This window comes from Gorilla gorilla, chromosome 20 (assembly GCF_029281585.2).
Source record: "Gorilla gorilla gorilla isolate KB3781 chromosome 20, NHGRI_mGorGor1-v2.1_pri, whole genome shotgun sequence".
Classification (NCBI taxonomy): Eukaryota; Metazoa; Chordata; class Mammalia; order Primates; family Hominidae; genus Gorilla; species Gorilla gorilla.
In genome coordinates this window covers 58,188,305-58,212,969 of record NC_073244.2, presented here as the reverse complement: position 1 = coordinate 58,212,969, position 24,665 = coordinate 58,188,305, and the positions used below count along the sequence as shown (strand labels likewise).

The 24,665-nt window shown below is 50.9% G+C and overlaps 2 protein-coding genes and 1 long non-coding RNA gene across 8 annotated transcripts in view; 2 read left to right on the top strand and 1 right to left on the bottom strand.

Annotated features, from left to right (window-relative positions):
* Positions 1-10,489, top strand: part of PRKD2 (protein kinase D2) — a 42,849-nt gene extending 32,360 nt beyond the window's left edge. For all 3 annotated transcript variants that reach the window (XM_019015023.4, XM_019015021.4, XM_055369814.2), the window contains 4 exons: positions 3,039-3,137; positions 6,129-6,396; positions 9,690-9,775; positions 10,073-10,489. In XM_019015023.4, the coding sequence (XP_018870568.2) occupies positions 3,039-3,137; positions 6,129-6,396; positions 9,690-9,775; positions 10,073-10,285 (666 nt within the window). In that variant the 3' untranslated portion in view covers positions 10,286-10,489. The remainder of the gene's footprint in view (positions 1-3,038; positions 3,138-6,128; positions 6,397-9,689; positions 9,776-10,072) is intronic.
* Positions 7,342-22,463, bottom strand: LOC109024142 (uncharacterized). Of its 4 annotated transcripts, none has more exons than XR_008673869.2 (4): positions 21,358-22,364; positions 15,523-15,665; positions 11,683-11,799; positions 7,342-7,655 (listed from the first exon to the last, which is right to left on the bottom strand). It is a non-coding gene; the product is annotated as an uncharacterized lncRNA (long non-coding RNA). The 4 variants fall into 4 exon arrangements; XR_002003587.4 differs by having other exon boundaries at positions 11,683-11,790; positions 21,358-22,345; XR_002003586.3 differs by lacking the exon at positions 15,523-15,665 and having other exon boundaries at positions 11,683-11,790; positions 21,358-22,463.
* DACT3 (dishevelled binding antagonist of beta catenin 3) overlaps positions 22,464-24,665 on the top strand; it is a 14,387-nt gene continuing 12,185 nt past the window's right edge. Inside the window, exon 1 of the mRNA XM_055369815.2 lies at positions 22,464-22,978. Within this exon, the coding sequence (XP_055225790.1) occupies positions 22,466-22,978 (513 nt within the window). The 5' untranslated portion in view covers positions 22,464-22,465. The remainder of the gene's footprint in view (positions 22,979-24,665) is intronic.

Genomic DNA, 24,665 nt, shown 5'->3' with positions numbered 1-24,665 from the left:
GTCTTGAACTTTTGATCTCGTGATCTGCCCGCCTCAGCCTCCCAAAGTGCTGGGATTACAGGCGTGAGCCACCGTGCCCAGCCTAACCTGCCCTCTTTGTTCACATGAACTGGGAGAAAATCAACTGACAAAATCTGGAAATGGGCAGGGTGAGGTGGCTCACGCCTGTCATCCTAGAACTTGGGGAGGCCAAGGCAGATGGATCACCTGAAGTCAGGAGTTTTGAGACCAGCCTGGCCAACATGGTGAAATCCCATCTTTACTAATAATACAAAAATTAGCCAGGTGTGGTGGCATTCACCTGTAATCCCAGCTACTGGGGAGGCTGAGGCACAAGAATTGCTTGAACCTGGGAGGCGGAATTTGTGGTGAGCCGAGGTCATGCCGTTGCACTACAGCGTGGGCAACAGAGTGAGACTCCATCTCAAAAAAACAATCTGGAGATGACATATACAACACTTGCATCTTTCCAGCTTGGTCTCCCAGTCTGTAGAATGAGGAGGTTGGTCAGGCATGGTGGGTTGTGCCTATTATCTCAAGGTTTGGGTAGCTGAGGTGGGGCCTCATTTGAGGCCAGAAGTTTAAGACCAGCCTGGGCAACATAGCGAGATGCCATCTCTACAAAAAAATTTTTTTAAAAAAGAAAACAATCGGAATAAACACAAGTATTTAAACTCTGAGACAGATACACAAGTATTTAAACTCCGAGACAGATAATAATTGCAGTCGTACAACACTCTACGCTTCTGGTGTACTTGGCATTTTGAGTTACAGAGAATCAAGAAATATGATTCTCACAGATGAATGGTTACAAATGGTAACTTTTTTTTTTCAATCAGCTCACCTTATCATAGAACAGATACAGCAGGAGAAGCTTTATTTAAGAGACACACACAAATATATTTACCAACAAGCCATCACAAAAATAATAACTAATAACAACAGTAACAGCTAACATACAGTGGTTAGCTATCCTAAGCGTTTTACATGCATCTTTAGATATGCTTTAAACCTTATAGCAAACTGTAAGGTCGGTACTCTTTTATTTTTCCGAGATGGCATCTCGCTCTGTCGCCCAGGCTGGAGTGCAATGGCGCGATGTCGACTCACTGCAACCTCCACCTCTCCAGTTCAAGCGATTTTCCTGCCTCAGCCTCCCGAGTAGCTGGGACTACAGGCGCCCACCACCACGCCCAGCTAATTTTTGTATTTTTAATAGAGGCAGGGTTTTGCTATGTTGGCCAGGATGGTGTCTAACTCCTGACCTCAGGTGATCCACCTGCCTCAGCCTTCCAAAGTGCTGAGATTACAGGCATGAGTCACCATGCCCAGCCAAAGTTTTTTGTAAGGATGAAAAATATTTTTTTAAAAAATGGAATCAGGCTGGGCACAGTGGCTCACGCCTATAATCCCAGCACTTTGGGAGGCCAAGGTTGGTGGATCACGAGGTCAGGAGTTTAAGACCAGCCTGACCAACATGGTGAAACCCCGTCTCTACTAAAAATACAAAAATTAGCCGGGCATGGTGGTGTGTGCCTGTAATCCCAGCTGCTCAGGAGGCTGAGGCAGGAGGATCAGGAGGCCTTCTCAAAAAAAAAAAAAAAAAAAAAAACAGGAATCAAAGCCCGACATGGTGGCGGTGGCACATGCCTGTAGTCCCAGCTATTTGGGAGACTGAGGCTGGAGGATCACTTAACCCCAGGAGTTTGAGGCTGTAGTGAATGATACTGCACTTCAGCCTGGGTGACAGAGGGAGACTCCATCTCTTAAAAAAAAAAAAATGGGTGAGGTGGGGTGGCTCACGCCTGTTATCCGAGCACTTTGGGAGGCTGAGGTGGGTGGATCACTTGAGTGCAGGAGTTTGAGACCAGCCTGGGCAACATGGTGAGACACTGTCTCTACAAATACAAAAATTAGTCAGGTGTGATGGTGTGTGCCTATAATCCCAGTTACTAGGGAGGTTGAGGTGGGAGGATGGATTTAGCCTGGGAGGTCGAGGTGCAGTGAGCTGTGATCCCGCCTCTGTGCTCCGGCCTGAGTGACAGAGCAAGACTCTGTCTCAAAAAAAAAAAAAAAAAAAAAATAGAATCACATAGTTGGATCTTGGAACTGCCTGCTCTGTGAGTAGCATTCAGGAGTTTACCACATGCTAGAAGATCTTGGGATCTTCACAGCCCCTCTCATCTAGCCCAGACTTTCTAGTTTACATTTAACTCTTGTCTCTCAGGTGTAAATGGTTCTATGATTCTGAGATTCTTTGGTGCTCCAGTGCCTCCTGTTTCCCTGGCTGAGGTGTCTGCAGGGGTGTGTAGGAAGGCATGGATGGGGCCAGGCGCAGTGGCTCACTCACGCCTGTAATCCCAGCATTTTGGGAGGCCGAGGTGGGTGGATCACTTGAGGCCAGGAGTTTGATACCAGCCTGGTCAACATGGTGAAACCCTGTCTCTACTAAAAATAAAAAAAAAAATTATCAGGGCAAGTCTGGGCCCGGTGGCTCACGCCTGTAATCCCAGCACTTTGGGAGGCCGAGGTGGGGGAATCACGAGGTCAGGAGTTTGAGGCCAGCCTGGCCAACATGGTGAAACCCCATCTCTACTAAAAATATAAAAAATTAGCTGGGCATAGTGGCCAGCGCCTGTAATCCCAGCTACTTGGGAGGCTGAGGCAGGAGAATCACTTGAGCCCTGGAGGTAGAGGTTGCAGTGAGCCGAGATCATGCCACTGCACTCCAGCCCAGGCGGCAGAGTGAGACTCCGCCTCAAAAAGAAAAAAAAAAATTAGCTGGGTGTGGTGGTGCATGCCTGCAGTCCCAGCTACTTGGGAGGCTGAGGCAGGAGAATCACTTGAACCCAGGAGGTGGGGGGGTTGCAGTGAGCTGAGATCATGCCACTGCACTTCCAGCCTGGGCTACAGAGCGAGACTCTGTCTCAAAAAAAAAAAAAAAAAGGTATGGATGGGTTTGGAGGGCTGGCTGCTGAGGTTGGGATTTGGCTGAGTACCTGTCTACCTTTCTTACTGGCCCCATCTGCTCCCCTCAGATCCTGGTGGCTTTGAGACACCTTCACTTCAAGAACATTGTCCACTGCGACTTGAAACCAGAAAACGTGTTGCTGGCATCAGCAGACCCATTTCCTCAGGTCAGTTATGTCCCCTCCTGATTTGGGGAAATCCAGGCAACACTGATGGCTGGGGTGGGGGTGGGGAAGGGGATTATACTAATCAAGATGTGGGGGCGAGGCACAGTGGCTCTTGCCTGTAATCAGCATTTTGAGAGGCTGAGGCAGGAGGATCATTTGAGCCCAAGAGTTTGAGACCAGCCTGGGCAACATAGCGAGACCTCATCTATACAAAAAATGAAAAAAAAAATAGCCGGGAATGGTGGCGTGTGCCTATAGTCCTAGCTGCTTAGGAGGCTGAGATGGGAGGATTGCTTGAGCCCAGGAGTTGGTGGCTGCAGTGAGCTATGATTGTGCCACTGCACTCCAGCCTGAATAACAGAGTGAGATCTGTCTCTTAAAAAAAAAAAAAAAAAAAAAAAAGACTGGGTACAGTGGCTCACGCCTGTAATCCCAGCACTTTGGGAGGCCGAGGCGGGTGGATCACGAGGTCAGGAGATCGAGACCATCCTGGCTAACACAGTGAAACCCCTTCTCTACTAAAAAAACAAAAAAATTAGCCGGGCGTGGTGGTGTGTGCCTGTAGTCCCAGCTACTTGGGAGGCTGAGTTAGGAGAATGGTGTGAACCCAGGAGGCGGAGCTTGCAGTTAGCCGAGATCACGCCACTGCACTCCAGCCTGGGTGACAGAGCAAGAGAGCGAGACTCTGTCTCAAAAACAAAACAAAACAAAACAAATATATATATATATAGTTTATCCCAACATACAGCACTTTATTCAACATGTAGTCAACATAAAAATTATTAAGGCCAGGGGAGGTGGCTCATGCCTATAATCCCAGCACTTTGGGAGGCCAAGATGGGAAGACGGCTTGAGACCAGGAGTTCAAGTCTGAAGTGAGCTATGATTGTGCCACTGCACTCCAGCTGGGGTGACAGGGCAAGACCCTGTCTTTTTTAAAAGAAACAAAACTCAATGAAATATTCTGCTTGTTTTTCATACTATGTCTTCAAAATCTGGTGTGTATAACAGTTGGGGAAATAGATTGACATGCCCAAGTTGTTCCAAACATATTTAAAAGTTTTCTGGTTGGGCGCAGCGGCTCATGCCTGTAATCCCAGCACTTTGGGAGGCTGAGGCGGGCAGATCACTTGAGGTCTGGAGTTGGATACCAGTCTGGCTAACATGGCGAAACCCCGTCTCTACTAAAAATACAAAAATTAGCTGGGCATGGTGGCGGGAACCTGTAATCCCGGGTTCTCAGGAGGCTGAGGCAGGAGAATTGCTTGAACCCAGGAGGGTGGAGGTTGCGGTGAGCCGAGATCACACCACTGCACTCCAGCCTGGACAACAGACCAAGACTCGTCTCAAAAAAATAATAATAAAATAAAAATTTAAAAAAAGATCCATAGGAAAGCATAGATCTTGGAAAAGAGAAAGAGCTATAAGATCTGTAGAAAGGGCAGAGTACCTCAGGAAAGGGTGGCTGTCACATTGAGATTCAGCTCAGGGGTTGGGGCGTGGCTGGTTTCAAAGGTGACAGAGGCTTCAGGCTTCAAGGATTTGGGGCTCTATCCTGCAAGCAACAGTGAGCCAAGGAAGGGTTTTGAACAGGGAAGGGACAGTACATGAACAGAGCTGGGAACCAAGGCTGAGAGGTAGGCAGCAGAGCAAGACCTTGAACCCAGGTCTTGCTGGCTCCAAAGCCTGTCCATGACCTTAGACTGCAGCCATTAACAAAGAGGGAAAGGGGCCGGGTGTGGTGTCTCATGCCTGTAATCCCAGCACTTTGGGAGGCTGAGTCAGGAGGAACACCTGAGGTCAGGAGTTTGGGACCAGCCTGGCTGATGTGGCGAAATGTTGTCTCTACTAAAAATACAAAAATTAGCCAGGCATGGTGGCGGGTCCCTGTGATCCCAGCTATTCAGGAGGCTGAGGCAGGAGAATTGCTTGAACCCAGGAGGCAGAGGTTGCAGTGAGCCAAGATCACGCTACTGCACTCCAGCCTGGGCGACAGAGCGAGACTCCGTCTCAAAAAAAATAAAACAATGAAGGAAAGGTAGGCATACACTATACTGTCTGCCGGCTACCGCAGTCAGCACCCACTCCTACCTAATCCCCAGGAAAGCCTGAGAGGAGGCTGCTATCAACAACCCCCCAATACAGATGACAAAATCAAGGCCTGGAGAAATCAGGTCCTTGACCTGAGATCATCGAGGCTCATTCTGTGCTAGACACTGCTCCTAACACGTTGCATATATTTCTCTTTCAGTCTAAACAAGCACCCTTTAAGGTAGGGACTGTTAAGATCTCCATTATGTTTCATGTTTTTTTTGTTTGTTTTTTGAGACGGAGTCTCGCTGTGCCACCCAGGCTGGAGTGCAGTGGCGCGATCTTGGCTCACTGCAACCTCTGCCTCCCAGGTTCAGGCGATTCTCCTGCCTCAGCCTCCTGAGTAGCTGGGACCGCAGGCGTGTGCTAATTTTTGTATTTTTAGTAGAGATGGGGTTTCATCGTGTTGGCCAGGCTGGTCTCGAACTCCTGACCTCAAATGATCCATCTTCCTTGGCCTCCCAAAGTGCTGAGATTGCAGGCATGAGCCACCACGCCCCAATCATGTATATTTTGAGGCTATTTTTTAAAATCTGCATTATTCAAAAGAGGAAACAGCGACCCATTGGAGGTGGCAGAGGTATAGCAGCAGCTAGCATGTATTATGCACCAACTGAATGCCAAATATTGTCCTGTGGGCTTTGGATAGTTTAATTCACTAACCATCATGGCAGTCCTCTGAGATAGGTGCTCTTCTGCTCTTCTTCCTATAGATGGGGAAACTGAGGCACAGAGGGGGGAAGTCACCTGCCCAGGGTTGCTCAGCTAGTGAGCCGAGGAGCCTGGATTCAAACCAGCATCCAGCTTTCTCTGGCATACCATGGAGGGTGGCGTGGTGGGGATGCTGGGGCGGGTGCAGCTCCATCACCTGGTGGAGCCTCCATCCCTTGCCCTCTGCAGGTGAAGCTGTGTGACTTTGGCTTTGCTCGCATTATCGGCGAGAAGTCGTTCCGCCGCTCAGTGGTGGGCACGCCGGCCTACCTGGCGCCGGAGGTGCTGCTCAACCAGGGCTACAACCGCTCGCTGGACATGTGGTCAGTGGGCGTGATCATGTACGTCAGCCTCAGTGGCACCTTCCCTTTCAACGAGGACGAGGACATCAATGACCAGATCCAGAACGCCGCCTTCATGTACCCGGCCAGCCCCTGGAGCCACATCTCAGCTGGAGGTGCCTGGGGCCCGCCTACCCCATGGGCGGGTGGGTTGTGGGGTGGGGCTGGAGAAGTGGGCGGAGCCATGAGAGGTGGGTGGACCCGGAAACAGCCTGGCACCTTGGGGGTGGAGCCCAGTGCTGGGGCAGGCCTACTGGAGGGGTGTGGCCACAGGAGGAGCCGTCCTGTAAAAGGTGGGCTGGGTGGGACTCAGGCCTAGACTAGGTTACTTGGGCTGGAAACCAAGTGCCCCAGAAGCGCTGAGGACACTTGGAACCTTAGGGGCGCTGAGTGAGACTTGGCTTGTCTAGGGTGGGACCAGGAAAGGGACTGGACTTGAGGGTACCAAAGGGCTGTGGTGACCAGGAGAAGGGGCTGAGCCTCCCAAGGCATTGGCTGGGACCTGGAGCCTTTGGGTTTACGACCCCAAAAGGGTCAGCCTTGCAAAAAGGAGGCACCAGTGGGTAGGGTTGAGAATCAAGGGCATGGCTACTTTGCTGTGTACTGGGGCCGTGACTTGGGTGAAGATGGGCCTGAAGCCTGGGGTAGGTTCAGTGACCAAGGGAGCCAGTCTAGGGGCGTGGCCGTGGAGGGTTTCCGAAGAGGTCCAGGAACAGGGCTGACCCTGAGTCCTGGAAGCTGGGAGTGGATGGGAGCAGGGAGGAGAAGGGAGCCAGGACTGAGGCAGACATTGCACTCTGCATTCTGGGGCTTTGGTGTTGTGGCTGGGCCTGATGAAGTGGCACCGGGCCTGGTGACTTGAACCTACTTGGGAATGGGTCTGTAACTTGCCCTGCTTGGAAAAGTTAAGTCCTAAGGCCTGGAGCTTTGAGGCTGGGTGTGGGATGGCATGTTTAGAGGGCCAGAGGCAGGGCTAAGATACTGGGGTGTGTCAGAAGCCAGGAGAACAAGGGACCTGTCTTGGAGCCAGGGAGCTCGGGAAGACAGATGGAGTATGGGAAGGGGGGGATCATTCATTCATTTATTTATAACCATTTATTCAACAAGTACATTCATGTATTTGTAACCATTGATTCAACATGTTGAGTGGCCACGATGTGCCAGGCATTGACTGTTCCAGCTCTGGGAATACTGTGATGACTTGGACAGAAGGGGTCAGGTGCAGGGTAGCTCACTGAGTGGTCTGCGAAGGGTGGAAAGGGGAAGGGTCCTCTCTGGAGGGTGCGGCTTCATGGAGCAGGTGGAGCAGGGTGACGCGGAGGTTGCTCGGTGCAGGACAAGACAAGGTCTTGGTGGTGGTCCAAGAGCATGGGCCCTAAGCAGTGAGAATGTGGATTGACTTGAGTCCTGGAGTAATATTGGGGGTGCTCAACACTGGCTTTTTTTTTTTTTTTTTTTTTGAGGTGGAGTCACGCTCTTTCACCCAGGCTGGAGTGCAGTGGCGTGATCTCGGCTCGCTGCAACCTCCACCTCTTGGGTTCAAGGGATTCTCCTGCCTCAGCCTCCCGAGTAACTGGGATTACAGGCACACAGCACCATGCCTGGCTAATGTTTTGTATTTTTAGTAGAGACAGGGTTTCGCCATGTTAGCCAGGATGGTCTTGAACTCCTGACCTCAAGTTATTTGCCCGCCTCAGCCTCCCAAAGTGCTGGGATTGCAGGCATAAGCCATCACACCCCACCAACATTGTCTTTTGAGACCCACTCAGAAGTCCCTCAGTAAAAGTGCATCGAGTGTGCACAAGTGAATTTAAGTGTGGTTGCACCTGTGTGAGGATCACAGAATCCTGTGGGTGTTGACGGGAGCAGGGTGCCTGTGTGCACCAGGCCTGTCCTCGGATGGGTTCATTACAGTGAAGCCTTGTCCTTCATGGCTTCCCATCAAGGAGAGAGCCTCGGATGAGTGCTGGCTTGTCTTGAAGCTTGACATTCCCTAGTCCTCTTTTTCACAATGAACAGGCCTATCTCTGAGCCTTCTGCAGGCAATGGTGACTACCTACCATCTGATGATGTTGTTTTGTTTTGTTTTGTTTTGTTTTGTTTGAGATGGAGTTTCGCTTTTGTCACCCGGGCTGGAGTGCAGTGGCACGATCTTGGCTCACTGCAACCTCTGCCTCCTGAGTTCAAGCGATTCTGCCTCAGCCTCCTGAGTAGCTGGGACTACAGGCATGCACTACCATGCCCAGCTAATTTTTTGTATTTTTAGTAGAGACGGGGTTTCCGTGTTGGCCAGGCTTGTCTCGAACTCCTGACCTCGGGTGATCCACCCGCCTCGGCCTCCCAAAGTGTTGGGATTACAGGCATGAGCCACCGCGCCCAGCCTGATGACATAGATGCTCCCTGATTTACACTGGGGTTAGATAAACCTGATAAACCCATTGCCCATTGTAAACTGAAAATATCATAAGTTGGTCAGGCGCAGTGGCTGAAGCCCATAATCCCAGCACCTTGGGAGGCCAAGGTAGGCAGATTGCTTGAGCCCAGGAGTTCAAGACCAGCCTGGGCAATGTATCTCTACAAAAAATACAAAAATTAGCCGGCCATAGTGACAGGTGCTTGTAGTCCCAGCTGGCTACTCAGGAGGCTAAGGCAGGAGAATCAATTAAGCTGGGGAGGTGGAGGCTTCAGTGAGCATTGATCACGCCACTGCACTTCAGCTTGGATAACAATGAGACCCTGTCTCAAAAAAAAAAAGGAAACATTGTAGGTTGAAAATCCATTTAGGCCGGGCGCAGTGGCTCATGCCTGTAATCCCAACAATTTGGGAGGCCAAGGCAGGCGGATTGCTTGAGGTCAGGAGTTAGAGACCAGCCTGGCCAATATGGTGAAACCCCATCTCTACTAAAAATACAAAAAGTTAGCAGGACATGGTGACACACACCTGTATTCCTAGCTACTTGGGAGGCTGAGGCAGGAGAGTCACATGAACCCGGGAGGCGGAGGTTGCAGGGAGCCAAGATCGTGCCACTGCACTCCAGCCTGGGCGACAGAGCGAGACTCTGTCTCAATAAATAAATAAGTAAAAATAAAAAGAATAGTACAAGTGTAATTGTATGTACCTGTGTATGACAAAAAGAAAAAAAAAGGTGACATAGGGGAATGGGGAAATTGAAGTAGAGAACAGGTGAAGAGAGGGAGCTGGTGTGAACATGTGTGGGCAGGAGGAGACAAATTTGTAATGTAATGAGGAAATGGGTGGGTGAGTGATTGGCACAGGTGAGGCTTCTGAGCCACCTGAGCTGGTGCAGAAGGAAGGTGTTGATGGCAGGCAGGTAGGCTAGGGGGTGCCTATTGGAGGAGGAGTGACCCTTGACCTGTAGGGCTTGACCTGTTTCTCTTTCCTGTGCAGCCATTGACCTCATCAACAACCTGCTGCAGGTGAAGATGCGCAAACGCTACAGCGTGGACAAATCTCTCAGCCACCCCTGGTTACAGGTGATGCAGGGGGCAGGGCTGGCCCATTGGCTGGATTGGAGGAAGGGGTGGGACTAGATCGCTTATTGGCTAGGCAGGTTGTGAAGGATGTAGGTTTCCTTGGGTCTGGAATGTGGCTAGGCCTCCCATTGGCTGGGTGCAAGAAGAGGGGGTGGAGCTAAATGTCTACTGGCTGGGTGGGTTGCAGAGGGTATGGCTTCACCTTCATTGGTACCCAGCTCTCAGTGGCAAACCAGAGGATATCCAGGCACTGCTCCAGTGCAGACCCCAAGCTAACCCCAGTTCTCTCGGGCCCAGGAGTACCAGACGTGGCTGGACCTCCGAGAGCTGGAGGGGAAGATGGGAGAGCGATATATCACGCATGAGAGTGACGACGCGCGCTGGGAGCAGTTTGCAGCAGAGCATCCGCTGCCTGGGTCTGGGCTGCCCACGGACAGGGATCTCGGTGGGGCCCGTCCACCACAGGACCACGACATGCAGGGGCTGGCGGAGCGCATCAGTGTTCTCTGAGGTCCTGTGCCCTCGTCCAGCTGCTGCCCTCCACAGCGGTTCTTCACAGGATCCCAGCAATGAACTGTTCTAGGGAAAGTGGCTTCCTGCCCAAACTGGATGGGACACATGGGGAGTGGGGTGGGGGGAGCTATTTCCAAGTCCCCTCCCTGTTTCCCCAGCAATTAAAACGGACTCATCTCTGGCCCCATGGCCTTGATCTCAGCACACGGCACTCTCGAATCATTACTCTGTTGTACCAACATGGAGTTCATCTGGAAGGAGGACTGCCTGAAAACAGGAAGGATGGAAGGGGTGGGGAGAGAGGACTGATGGGAGAGGAGTCTTGGAAGGAGGACGAGCTGGGGTAGAAAATATAGAGGAAGATTGCCAGGAGAGAAGATGAGAAGGGAGAGGGAGGAGTAATGGAGGAGGAGTTGGAAACTGGGGAGAGATGGAAGGAATGTGACTGGAGGGTAGAGAACTTGCAGAAAAAGTAATCTCATGGTTTGTGATGACTGATTTTTTATGTGGTGGTGTTACTACTAATCACAACTATTAATTCAGGCTGGGTGTGGTGGCTCATGCCTATAATCCCAGCACTTTGGGAGGCCAAGGCAGGCAGATCCCTTAGATCTCAGGAGTTTGAGAGCAGCCTGGCCAACGTGGTGAAACTCCGTTTCTACAAAAAGTTCAAAAATTAGCCAAGTGTGGTGGCTTGCACCTGTGGTCCCAGCTACTTGGAGGTTGAGGCTAGAGGATCGCTTGAGCCCAGGAAGCAGAGATTGCAGTGAGCCAGGATCACACCACTGCACTCTAGCCTGGGCAAGAGAGTGAGACCCTGTCTCAAAAATCAAATAATAAAATGCAATTAGCCCAAGTCTGATCCATACTAGAAAACTGATATGTAACATTCAGTATTTTATTTTATGTTGATGTGATGACTTCTCTATATATGAAATATATAGAGAAGTATATATTCACTCATTCCTTTGTGTCACTGAGCTGGGTGATGCTGGGGACACAGTGGTGACTGAGACAGCCAAGGACTGCCCTTCCAGTAGAGAGACATACCTGCCCCTGGACAGTGATGACCCAGAACGGGAAGGGCTGGACTGGGGGAGTTTGGGAGGCTTGGGCAGCCTAGAATGAGCTCAGGGGTCAGAGAGAGTGGGGAATCAGAGGGGACCTCTTAGGCTTCATCTTGGCCTTGAAAGACTGAAGGCAGAGGGAATGAACTGGAGGGAACACATATCCACCTCTCTCTACCTTTGACTCCAGCCCTCCAGCTCCCCAGTAACACCCTAACACATGGTCCTCCACCTTCCACAGCTGAAGGTGAACGATCCGAGCATGGACCTGAACAAGTTTTCTTCAGACTTTCAGAACGCTCTGACTTACGTGCTGCAAAGACCTACCTGAAAGCTGGGCATGGTGGCGGGTGACTGTATTCCCAGCTACTTAAGCGGCTGAGGTGGGAGGATCGCTGGAATCCAGGAGTTCGAGTCCAGTTTGGGCAACATAGCCTAAAAAAACTCAGGAAAACAGGGAAGAATTTAGTAGCCAATTTAGGCTAATACTGAGAGCTTACTCTGGGATTTTCCAATTTGATTTGTATCACCTTGTCCATCTGATGGTTCCAGAGCTGCAGCTTTTTTTTTTTTTTTTTTTTTTTCCTGAGGCAGGGTCTCTGTTTCCCAGGCTGGAGTGCAGTGGCATGAACACAGCTCACTGCAGCCTTGACCTTCTGGGCTCAAGTGATCCTCCCACCTCAGCCTCCTGAGTAGCTGGAACTACAGGCACATGCCACCATGCCCAGCTAATTTTTTGGATTTTTTGCAGAGGTTTTGCCATGTTGCCCAGGCTGGTCTCAAACTCCTGGGCTCAAGTGATCTGCCTGCCTAAGCCTCCCAAAGTGCTGGGATTACATGCATGAGCCACTGCGCCTGGCCAAAATGCAGCTCTTTGATTTGAAAATGCTAAACAAGCCTCAGTAAATGAAGGTATCCAAAGGAGCAGTATACCTCTGAGGCATAGTTGCTAAGACTATTGGGGAAAGGCTCTTAGACTCCATCCCCAGTGCCTATCCCTCTATTTAGTCTAAGGTCCAGAAGTGTAGGCAACATAGAGATGAATCCATCTCCCGTGACAGACCCAGGCTAGAAAATGTATGGAAAAGACTATCAGCCCTGATCTGCTTCTGTCTTGGCCACTAGTTAATATCCAGAGACCAGAAATGAGAGACATGATTCAAAAACATTGAAATTCCTCAATTATAGAATTCCAGGAGATAGCGTATATCATGAGGATGCCAGGAAAGACAAAATCAAGGCCGGGCGCAGTGGCTCACGCCTGTAATCTCAGCACTTTGAGTGCTGAGGTGGGTGGATCACGAGGTCAGGAGTTTGAGACCAGCCTGATCAACATGGAGAAACCCCGTCTCTACTAAAAATACAAAATTAGCCGGGCATGGTGGCGCATGCCTGTAATCTCAGCTACTCAGGAGGTTGAGGCAGGAGAATCGCTTGAACCTGGGAGGCGGAGGTTGCGGTGAGCTGAGATGGTGCCACTGCACTCCAGCCTGGGCAAGAAGAGCGAAACTCTGTCTCAAAAAAAAAAAAAAAAAAAAAAAAAAAAACAATCAAATCCATACAATGAAAACTTAGGGCCCTATAACTTAAATCATAAGAGACAAAAAGTTTATCCTATCAGGACCACTGGAATCACAAAACCTAATTTTGTTTGTTAGAGACAGGGTCTTGCTCTATCACCCAGGCTTCCGTGCAGTGGTATGATCGTAGCTCACTGCAGCATCAAACTACAGGGTTCAAGCCATCCTCCCCCTCAGCCTCTTGAGTAGCTGGGACTACAGGCATGAGCCACCACACCTGGCTAATTTTTTGTTTTTTATGTAGTTTTTAATTTTTTTATTATTTTATTATTTTTTGAGATGGAATCTCGCTCTGTTGCCCAGGCCGAAGTGCAGTGGCATGATCACAGCTCACTGCAGCCTCAACCTCCTGGGCTCAAGTGATCTTCCCACCTCAGCCTCCCAAGTAGCTAAGACTACAGGCACGTGCCACCATGCCCAGCTAATTTTTGTATTTTTAGTAGAGAAGGGGTTTTGCCATGTTGGCCAGGCTGGTCTCGAACTCCTGACCTCAAGTGATCTGCCTGCCTCAGCCTCCCAAAGTGCTGGGATTACAGGCATGAACCACTGTGCCCAGGCATGGTTTTTATTTGTTATAGAGATGGGGTCTCACTATGTTGCCCAGGCTGGTCTTGAACTCCTGGGGTTGAACGATCCTCCACCTCTCAAAAGTGCTGGGATTACAGGTGTGGGCCACTGCACTCAGCCTCAAAACCTAATGTTGATAGAGACACTTGTATATACTGTAAAGAAAAGGGACATTGGACTTGACACTATTTAGCTTTGAAATGCAAAAGGAATTTGAGTCTAAGATTCAGTCTCCCAGTGACTCACTTCCAGCCAACTTTCTCCTCTGTGTCTATAAGGATTCCTTAACCTTCAGGGGGAAATGACCATCAACCCCCTTAATGAGCATCCTGCCAGGGTGTTTGTAGACACGGGCCACATGCTTCGCCATAAATATCTCAGTCCCCCCTCCCTACCTCAGTACACAGCAATAATGGTGATGACAGCACAATTAGCCACATGGTTTATGCCTGTCTAAGCCACTCTTGGGCTCATTGGGCTCTCTACTACCCAGCACAGTTTCTTATTCAAATTACTCCAATAATCCCTTTAGAAAGGGATGTTCTATCAACGTAGAACAATAATATTTCTTTTTTGTTTGTTTGTTTGTTTTTGAGATGGAGTCTCGCTCTGTCACCCAGGCTGGAGTGCAGTGGTGCGATCTCACCTCACTGCAACTTCTACCTCCCAGGTTCAAGCGATTCTCCTGCTTCATCCTCCCAAGCAACTGGGATCACAGGTGCACACCATCACAACCGGCTAATTTTTGTATTTTTAGTAGAGGCAGGGTTTCACCATGTTGGAGAGGCTGGTCTCAAACTCCTGACCTCAAGTGATCCACCTGCCTTGGCCTCCCAAAGTGTTGGGATTACAGGTGTGAGCCACCGTGCCCAGCCAAAGCCATAATATTTCATATTCACAAGAGGGCTTATGTCTCCCAGTCCCTAATTCTGCCCTTGTTCATCTTAGTCCACTAACCTTCCCACCACTCCAACCACCCCCTTCCCAAAACATCCACCTCTCCCTCAGACCTACATATCCAAGATCTGTGACTTGCATTCCTGATTCTCTTTGAGCCCCCAACTCAACAAACATAGGGTGCCTCTGGGAGGCTGAACCTCTTAAGGTAGAAGTAGATCCTTTCTTTTTTAGAATAAAAAAAAATTGTGTTTAAATAGAGACAAGGTCTTGCTATGTCGCCCAGGCTGGTCTCAAAGTCCTGGCCTCAAGCAGTCCTCCCACCTCGGTCTCCCAAAGTGTTGAAATTACAGGTGTGAGCCACTGCACTTGGCTCCCTTTTTTTTTTTTTTAACCAATTACCCCAAGTTGTGGAATAGAATTAGATCTTTTCATGCCCTTCTTGAAGCTGCCTTAATGTGCTCTGACACCAGAGGCACACTAGGGCCCCCAACCCATTATTCAGAGCCTCCTACTATCCACTTCCATCTCCTACAACACTCCTGTCTGCCAAGAATCCCAATGATAACACCCGTAATTTGGGAGGCCGAGGCGGGTAGATCACCTGAGATCAGGAGTTGTAGACCGGCCTGGCCAACACGGTGAAACCCCGTCTCTACTAAAAACAAATTAAAAAATTAGCTGGGCATGGCGGCAGGTACCTGTAATCCCAGCTACTCAGGAGGCTAAGGTAGAAGAATTGCTTGAACCCGAGAGGCAGAAGTTGCAGTGAGCCGAGATCGCACCATTGCACTCCAGCCTGGATGACAGAGTGAGACTCTGTCTCAAAAAAAAAAAAAAAAAATCCCAGTAACAGTCTCAGTGATAAAGGATACCAGCCAGTCCAAGACCTCAAGGCTGTAAACAAAATAGTCACACTGTGGTTCCTGCCATTTCCAATCCAAACATTATACTGGCCTCTATTCTAGACAAGCCACCACCAGCCACTCGACTGTACTAACATGCCCTCTGCCTTCTTTCACACACCTGATGATCCACAGCCCGTTTCCCTTTCTCCTTGAAAGTCAACAGTAAACATACATAGACTGCTATGCCTCAGTGGTTCGCTGAAACCCCTACTTACTTTTTTTTCCGATCCTGAATGCTAATTTGAGGGATTTGGTTTTCTCCTGTAATTCCATTCTAATCCCATACATAGATGATGTCCTGTCTGGTCAATTCATTCCAGCAGCTCACTCACTCACACTCCACACGTGCCCCAAGTTTCTGCAATTATACAGGAAGTAGGAAAAACAAATAAAAATCTGCCCCAAGCCCTTGCTCATAAAGGACAGGCTCATGTCTGTAATCCCAGCACTTTGGGAGGCCAAGGTGGGAGGATCACCTGAGCCCAGGAGTTCGAGATTAGCCTGGGTAACATAGGGAGACCCCATCTCTACAAAAATAAAAAATAAAAAAATTAGCTGAGTGTGGTGATGCACGCTTCTAGTCCCAGCTACTCTGGAGGCTGAGGTGGGAGGATTGCTTGAGCCTGACAGGTTGAGGCTGCAGTGAGCCGAGATTGCATCACAGCACTCCACCTGGGCAAAAGAGCAAGACCCTGTCTCAGAAAAAAAAAGGGTGTCTAGGACAAATTATAACTATGTAATTCATAAGTACAAGATTTAGGGCATGACCTTGCCCTTGAAGGCAAAACCTTATCCACACAGCATGCATTTATACCATTATTATTTTTGTTTTATCCAAGACTAAAAGGCAACTCCAGTGGTTTCTGGGCTGGTCATCGGTTGAATTTTGTCTCCCTAGTACCTCAGGATATGACCCTACTTGGAAATAAGGTCATTGCAGATGTAATCAGTTAAAAGGAGGTCATACTGGAGTAGGGTGGGCCCCTAATGCAACATGACTGGTGTCTTTTTTTGTTGTTTTTTAAGATGGAGTTTCGTTCTTGTTGCCCAGGCTGGAGCGCAATGGCGCGATCTCGGCTCACCGCAAACCCTGCCTCCCGGGTTCAAGCGATTCTCCTGCCTCAGCCTCCCGAGTGGCTGGGTTACAGGCATGCACCACCATGCCCGGCTAATTTTGTATTTTTAGTAGAGACGGGGTTTTCTCCATGTTGGTCAGGCTGGTCTCAAACTCCCGACCTCAGGTGACCCACTCGCCTCGGCCTCCCAAAGTGCTGGGATTACAGGTGTGAGCCACCGCGCCTGGCCGAGTGGTGTCTTTATGAGAAGGTGGCCGCGTAAGACACAGGGAGTAGCATGTGAGGATGAAGGCAGAGCTTGGAATGATGCAGCCACAAGCCAAATAATGTTAGAGATTGCCACGAGCCACCAGAAGCTGGGAAGAGGCAAGGAAGGATTGCCTGGGGAATTGGAGCTCCCTAACATGCTTTTTTTTTTTTTTAATTTTTTGAGACAGGATCTTGCTCTCTCACTCAGGCTGGAGTGTAGTAGCATGATCATAGCTCACTGCAGCCTCAAACTCCCAGGCTCAAACAATCCTCTCGCTTCAGCCTCCCTACTAGCTGGAACTGCAGGCATGCACCACTATACCTGGCTAAGTTTTTAAATTTTTTGGAGATAGGGTCTCACTATGTGGCCCAGGCTGGTTCCCAACTCCTGGCCTCAAGCGATCCTTGCACCTCGGCCTCCCAAAGTGCTGGGATTTACAGGCATGAGCCACCGGGCCCGGACCCAGATTCTTTTTTTTTTTTTTTGAGACGGAGTCTTGCTCTGTTGCCTAGGCTGGAGTGCAGTGGCGTGATCTCAGCTCACTGCAACCTCTGCCTCCTAGGTTCATGCTATTCTCTGGCCTCAGCATCCTGAGTAGCTGGGACTACAGGCGCCCACCACGATGCCTGGCTAATTTTTTGTATTTTTAGTAGAGGCAGGGTTTCACCGTGTTAGCCAGGATGGTCTCAATCTCCTGACCTTGTGATCCACCCGCCTGGGTCTCCCAAAGTGCTGGGATTACAGGCGTGAGCCACCGCGTCCGGCCCCCAGGCCCCAGATTCTTATTCTTTCTTGTCCTGACCTTGCAGAGCCTCCATGTGACAATCTCCTGTCACCCTCTTTGTGGATGGCCCTTCACCTTAAACACCCAGCAGGAAATTTCTAATCAGTAGCCTCTCTTCTGACTTTCAGCAAGCTCATAGTGTTTCCATGCCTCCCTGAACCCACATCAGCCCAAACAGCACACTCAGCGCCAGAGGGGGGATGAGGAAAAGGAAGATTTTAATTTTTTTTTGTAGAGACAGGGTTTCACTGTGTTGCCTAGGCTGGTCTTGAACTCTCGGGCTCAAACGATCCTCCCACCTCGGCTTCCCAAAGTGCTGGGATTACAGGCATGAGCCACTGTGCCTGACCCAGGAAAGATGTTGATCAAAGGTACAAAGTTTCAGCTAGACTGGAGGAATACATTTTAGCGGCCCAATGCACTGCACAGTGACCACAGTTAATAACTGAGACAGGGTCTTTTTCTCTCACCCAGGCTGGAGTGCAGTGGTGCAATCTTGGTTCACTGCAACCTCCGCCTCCTGGATTCAAGTGATTCTCCTGCTTCAGCCTCCTGAGTAGCTGGGATTACAGGTGCATGCCACCATGCCCGGCTGATTTTTTGTATTTTAGTAGAGATGGGGTTTCACCATGTTGGCCAGGCTGGTCTTGAACTCCTGACCTCAAGTAATCTGCCCACCTTGGCCTCCCAAAGTGCTAGGATTACAGGTTTGAGCCACCGCGCCTTGCCGAGACTGGGTAATTTATAAAGGAAAGAGGTTTAATTGACTGACAGTTCCACATGGCTGGGGAGGCCTAAGGAAACTTACAATCATGGCGGAAGGTGAAGAGGCCCATCTCGCAGGGCAGTAGGCAAGACAGTGCGTGTGTGTAAATGCGGGAAAAACTACCATTTATAAAACCATCAGATCTCGTGAGAACTCCCTCACTGTCACAAGAACAGCCCCCGTGAGCCAATCATTTCCCACCAGGTCTTTCCTTAAACACCTGGGGACTGCAGTTCAAAATGAGATTTGGGTGGAGTCACAAAGCCTACCCATATCAAGCAGGCTAATCCAGAGAACCAGTGGGTACTCCCATTTCACAGAAATCCTTTAGCCCTATTGCCCATGATCATCAGGACAAATTGAACATGCCGATTCAGTCTCGTCAAACTTAAACTTGCCAAACTAACTGAAGAATTGAACTTACCCTTGCCCACTGTTGTCCCTTGACTTCCCCGTAACCACAAGCATTAGCTTATTTTCCTTTTTCTTTTCTTTTTCTTTCTTTTTTTTTTTTTGAGACAGTCTTGCTCTGTCGCCCAGGCTGGAGCACAGTGGTGCAATCATGGCTCACTGCAGCCTCAACCTCCTGGGCTCAAGTGATCCTTCCTCCCCAGCCTCCCCAGTAGCCAGGACTTCAGGCATGCACCACCACGCCCAGCTAATTAAAAAGTTTTTTGGGCTGGGTGCGGTGGCTCACACCTATAATTCCAGCACTTTGGGAGGCCAAGGCAGGCAGATCACTGGAGGTCAGAAGTTTGAGACCAGCGTGACCAACATGGTGAGATCCCGTCTCTACTAAAAATACAAAAATTAGCTGGGTGAGTTGGCTCATGCCTGTAATCCCAGCTACTCGGGAGGCTGAGGCAGGAGAATCACTGTAACCTGAGAGGCGGAGGTTGCAGTGAGCCGAGATCGTGCCACTGCACTCCAATCTGGATGACAGAGCAAGATTCTGTCTTGAAAAAAAAAAAAAAAAGACAGAGAGGCACAGGGATGCGTGCACACATACTGGAAACCATGTGTGGACACAGTGAGAAGGTGACCATCTGCAAGCCAAGGAGAGAGGCCTCGGAGGAAACCAGCCCTGCCAACGCCTTGATCTTGGACTTCTTGGCCTCTAGATTGGTGAGAAAATAAATTTCTGTCGTTTAAACTATGTCTGTAGTGTTTTGTTATGGCCACCTTAGCAAATGAATACACTGCTAGAACAAATCACCATGAATGTGGTGGCTTAAAACAACACAGATTTATTTTATTTTATTTTTTGAGACAGGGTCTTTCCCTGTCGCCCCAGGCTGGAATGCACTGGCACAATCACAGCTCACTGCAGCATCAGACTGGTGGCCTCAAGCGATCCTCCTCCTAGATAACCAGGACCACAGATGTGTGCCATCATGCCTGGCTGATTTTTTGATTTTTTTTTTTTTTTTTTTTTTTGTAGAAACGTGTTGCCCAGGCTGGTCTCAAAGTCCTGGCCTCAAGCGATCCTCCCCCACTCGGCCTCCCAAAGCTTTGGGATTACAGGTGTGAGCCACTGTGCCTGGCCCGGCCTCTGCTTCTATATTTACATATTTCTCTGACTCTAACGTTCTTGCCTCCATCTTATAAGGAAACTTGTGATGATACTGGGTCCACCAGGATAATCCAAGATAAATCTCCCTATCTCAAGGTTCTTAATCACAAAAGGTTCCTTTTTCCATAAAAGGTGCTATATTCACAGGTTCCAGGGATAAAGATGTAGACATCTTGCGGGGGGCCATTACTCTTCCTACCAGAGCACATATCAATAATCTTCTTATGAAATAATCACTCAAAGACTCACAAGGATTCTACTCCTATTGGGCCCTTGAGGACTCTAGTCTATTACAATCGACATTCTCAGATATTATCAAGGACTAAGTACACTTATGCTTGTCACTAACAGGTGTGAGCTGCCTTCCCTCCAAATACTCCATCACGGCCTCTTCATAATTTCCAAACAGGGAATTTAGTCCTCCGGAAAAGACATTGCAGGAAGACTAACCTTGAACTCAGATGGGATGGACCCTACACTATTGCAAACACCAGACTGTCCTGCCTTGGGTTCATATCTCAGAGATGAAGAGATATAAGACCTGTGCTGAATGGGAATCCACTCCCATTGGAGACCTCAGAGGGAAGCTCTTTCAAGAGCCCTGGAAGCAGACGAGGGTGCAATTGTAGACAGCTCTCCCAAGAACCTTGGGTCAAGCAGACGACATCATGAGACAGCCTGCTCCTGGAATCAGAAACTCCAGGATTCCCTCCCACACACACTATTTTAGAGACAGGGTCTCACCATATTGCCCAGGCTGGCCTTGAACTCCTGAGCTCACACAATCCTCCTGCTTCTGTCTTCTGGGTAGCTGGTACTACAGGTGTATGTCACAGAGCCTGGCTAGGATTCCCCATTTTAATACCCACTCTGGTCCTCCCGTGCCTGCTTCTCATCATATGACTTTTGCCTTTCATTTGCATTCTCTCTCTCTTTATTTATTTATTTATTTATTTAGAGACAGAGTCTCCCTCTGTTGCCCAGGCTGGAGTGCAGTGGCACAATCTCGGTGTGTGCCATCATGCCCAGCTAATTTTTGTATTTTTAGTACAGATGGGGTTTCGCCATGTTGGCCAGGCTGATCTGAACTCCTGACCTCAGGTGATCTGCCCGCCTCAGCCTCCCAAAGTGCTGGGATTACAGACGTGAGCCACCGCACCTGGCTGATTCTCCAGAAATCTTTTGGCATCATCATTAATAAAAGCATCAAGAAGTCAAAAAGGAAATCAAGTGATCCTCCCGCCTCAGCCTCCCAAGCAGCTGGGGCTACAGGTGTGCACCACCACACCCGACTAATTTTCTAAGTCTATTTTGAACAAGAGGAGGACTGAATAAAGGTTGTCTCTAATAAATTTCAAGACATTTCCCCCCCTGAAACTTACTAGATTAGTTTTTAAACTTATTTGTCAAACCCTTCTGTGGCTCTTGATCCATGGAAGACACTGCTCCAAGGACCTGATACATTTCATTGAATCCTCAGAACAACTCTATGAGGCAGCCAGTATTATGATCCCGTGATCAGATGAAGAAACGGTGGCACAGAGAGGTTAAGTAAGTTTTCCAAGGTCACACAGCTGGAAAGTGACAGATCTGTGACTCACCCCGAGGAAGTCTGGCTCCTGGAGACTTTGCTGTCTATCGCCACTATCAATTTCTCTCCATCTCACCACCAGAAGGTCACTTCATGCACGGGGAATCATAAAAGAGGGAATTTCTTGTATGATTTTCTGGGCCTTGGCTTTTAGGGAGCCAAGGTCTGTCTGAGAGATGAGTATGAATATTAGAGCTAGGTCTTGGAAGTTGGTAGAGGCAGGCTCGGCGTAGTGATACAGATTGGCCGCCTGAGGGTGCCCCAGCCCTGCTTGCGGAGCCTGGAGAGACAGCAGGAAGCCTTGGAAACGAATGTCAGGCTCAGACTCCTAGGACCAGAGAACGTTGAGAATAGAGCATCATAGAAGGCTGAGAACAAAGCCCCTTAGAACGTAGAACAAAGGCCCCTGGAATGGAAGAATGATGAGCACACATCCTCCTTCCACCTGGGAGACAAAAGCTGCTTAGACTCTCTTCTGGTGAAAGCATAGAATCTTCCACCCAGGGTCTTATAATTCCAGAATTTGGAATGCAGTCGATCTTAGACTCTTAGCAGCAAGACCGGCTACATATTTGGCCTAGTGCAAAGTGAAAATAAGGGGCCCCTTGCTCAAAAACTAAAAATTTCAAGACAGAAGTTGCGGAACATTCAACCAAGCGCGAAGACCCTTCTAAGTGGATTCCAAGCCGGTGAAGCCGGCCCTACGTAGAAACAATTTTATCGGAGGACGTCCGTCTGGTTTTACAGCTGAGTGTCTGGGAAGGCTTCTTGGAAGAGGAGGCGAAGTCAGGGCTCGACCCCCTAACCCTTTTCTCCCCCTGCGCAGCCTCAGAAGCTGAAGGTTGGGCGGGGTGGAGGGGTAGGAGCAGCTGCCAAACTGTCACGTGTACCCATTCCCTATTTATAGATCACCCTTCCCCTCGCGCCGGACAGTCCAATGGTAGCCAGAGCTCGCCCGCAAGAGGGTGGAACCTGCTGCAGGACCGGCCAGGCACAGACCAATGGCACTGAAGCAAGGGCGGGCTTGTTTCATTGTGACGCGTGGGGGGCGTGGCCAGGGCCCCGAGGCAGTTGCACGGAGGGGGCGTGGCGAGCGGAGTGAGTAGGCAGTTGCGAGCATGCGTCGTGTTGGGCGGTGCGGTTGCACGGCCGAGAGTCTTCGTCAGGAAGGTTATTCGCCAATAGGCGGCTGTTGCTCGGTCGCCGGGGGCGTGGCCATGCAGATAAGGCTCGGGTGGGCGGCCCAATGGGCGGGCGCCTATGCAGATGAGACGGTGACAGCCCGGCCAGCGGGCGGGCGGGCAGGCTGCTGGGGCGGGGAGGTGGGACCGGGAGAGGGGTGGCCGCGGGGCCCGGCCGGGCTGGGGCGGGGGGCCGCAGCCATGATCCGGGCCTTCTCGTTCCCGGTGAGCCCTGAGCGGGGCCGGCTGCGGGGCTGGCTGGAGGGTAGCCTGGCCGGGCTCTGCGAGTTACATTGGCTCCGGGAGAGGCAGGAGTACCGCGTGCAGCAGGCGCTGCGGCTGGCCCAGCCCGGAATGGGGGGCGCCGAGGCCGAGGACGAGGAGGACGCCGATGAGGATGAAGATGCGGCGGCGGCGCGCCGGGCCGCAGCGGCCCTGGAGGAGCAGCTGGTAAGGGGCTGCCTGTCCGTTCGTCCCTCCACCCCCGTCTGTGTCTGTCTGTCTCGGTTGGATGCTCAGACACCCGGGCGGGGGTTGGGGACCTGGGTAGGCAGGGAGTGAGAAAGGACAGGGGGTGGGGCTGGCGACCCCGGAGTTCCGGCGGCGGGCCGGACCTGGCCTCCCCGCCCCCAAATCGGGGGAGGGGGAACTGCATCGCCCCCACTGGGGCCTCGTGAGAAACACAGGCCCTGTCTCTTACACCCCTTCCCCAAAGAAAATCCTTGTGGGCGCCAAGTATGTGTCAAACCCGAGACCGGGTACTTTGCAGGCGTTGTCTTCTTGAGGCTTGGGAAACAGGGGGTGATAGTCCCCATTTAACAGAGAGACAAATTGAGGCTCAGAGACAGCAAGCGACTCACCCAAGGTGACACAGCGAGGCTCCAAACATGCCCTTCTCTGGGCCCCGCCACCAGGGCTCCATCTTCCCTAAGTCCTGGTGTGCTTGGAGATCTCTGGAGGGGGCGGGGTGGGAGGAGGGGAATCTCAGGGCCTCCAGAGGGAGGGACCACTGCTGAGAGGAAGCTCACAGTCCCTGAGGACCCCCCACTGGGATCTTGACCCTTTGGTGACACTTCCCCTGCTTCCTACCTGGCCCCAGCTCTCCTTGACCCAAGGGGAGGCAGGTCGAGGCAGCGCCTGGGGGAGACTTCTGGACTCTGGGTGTTCTCATGGTGGAAGATGGGCAGAGGTCTCCGGAATGACTTGAGGAGGCCCCATGCCTCTCCCCTTTCTATGTCATTCCTTGAGTCTCCCTATCTCGTCCTGGGGTTCTGTCACTCTCTCCGTCCTGCCACATCCCTGTGACTTTCTGTGTCTGCTTCTCTTTCTTCATCCTGTCTCTCTGTCTCTGTGATCTCTGTGTCCCTCTGCATCTGTCTCCTTGGCCTTCCCTTCCTGCCTGTCTGCACCTCGCTCTCTTCTTCTTGCCCGACGTCCCAGGCTCAGTCTGTCTTCCCCTCCCCCCAGCCCGCACACCCTGGCTCCACGGCAGATCCCCATCCCCAAGCCTGTGTGTGGCCAGAGCTTCCCGTTTCGGGAAACCTGAGCCGAGGTGGCAGTGGAGGGGGCTCTCCCCGCCGCTGACCTCGACCGCCCCCTCCCCAGATGGGGACTGGGGAGGAAGACTGAAGCCAGGCTCCCGGGGCTGCACGCCCGGCCCCTCCCCCTCTCAGGAGTGGGACCCCCCTGCACATTCTTTTCTGGAAACAGAAACAGCTGTGGGAGGCCCCACCCCCTCCCAAAGTTAGAGACGGATTGTGGGGGCCTTCGCTAGCTCCCCCCACCCCAAGCTGGCTCGGCTTGGAAGGCGCCTTCCATCCTGACAAGGAGAAGGCGAGGCATGAGGATGGGGTAGCTGTGGGTAGCTGTGTCCTCTCCCCCTCTGCCCTCGGTCTCTCCCCTTTTCACCCTTCACCTTCCCCATCTCTGCCCTTCAGTCTCCCTCTCCTCGGTCCCTCTGTCCCCTCCTCCCCCTCAGCCCTCTGTCCTCCCGGCATGAGCTGATAGTGGAGAGGCCTGTCCCCCCCACCCCCCAGTCTCTAGGCAAAGCTTGTCCCAGCATCAGGGAGGAGGCGGTGGCAGGCGGGGGGAGGAGGAGGAGCAGAGAAGCGCTAAATATAAACTTCTCTAGTGCTGG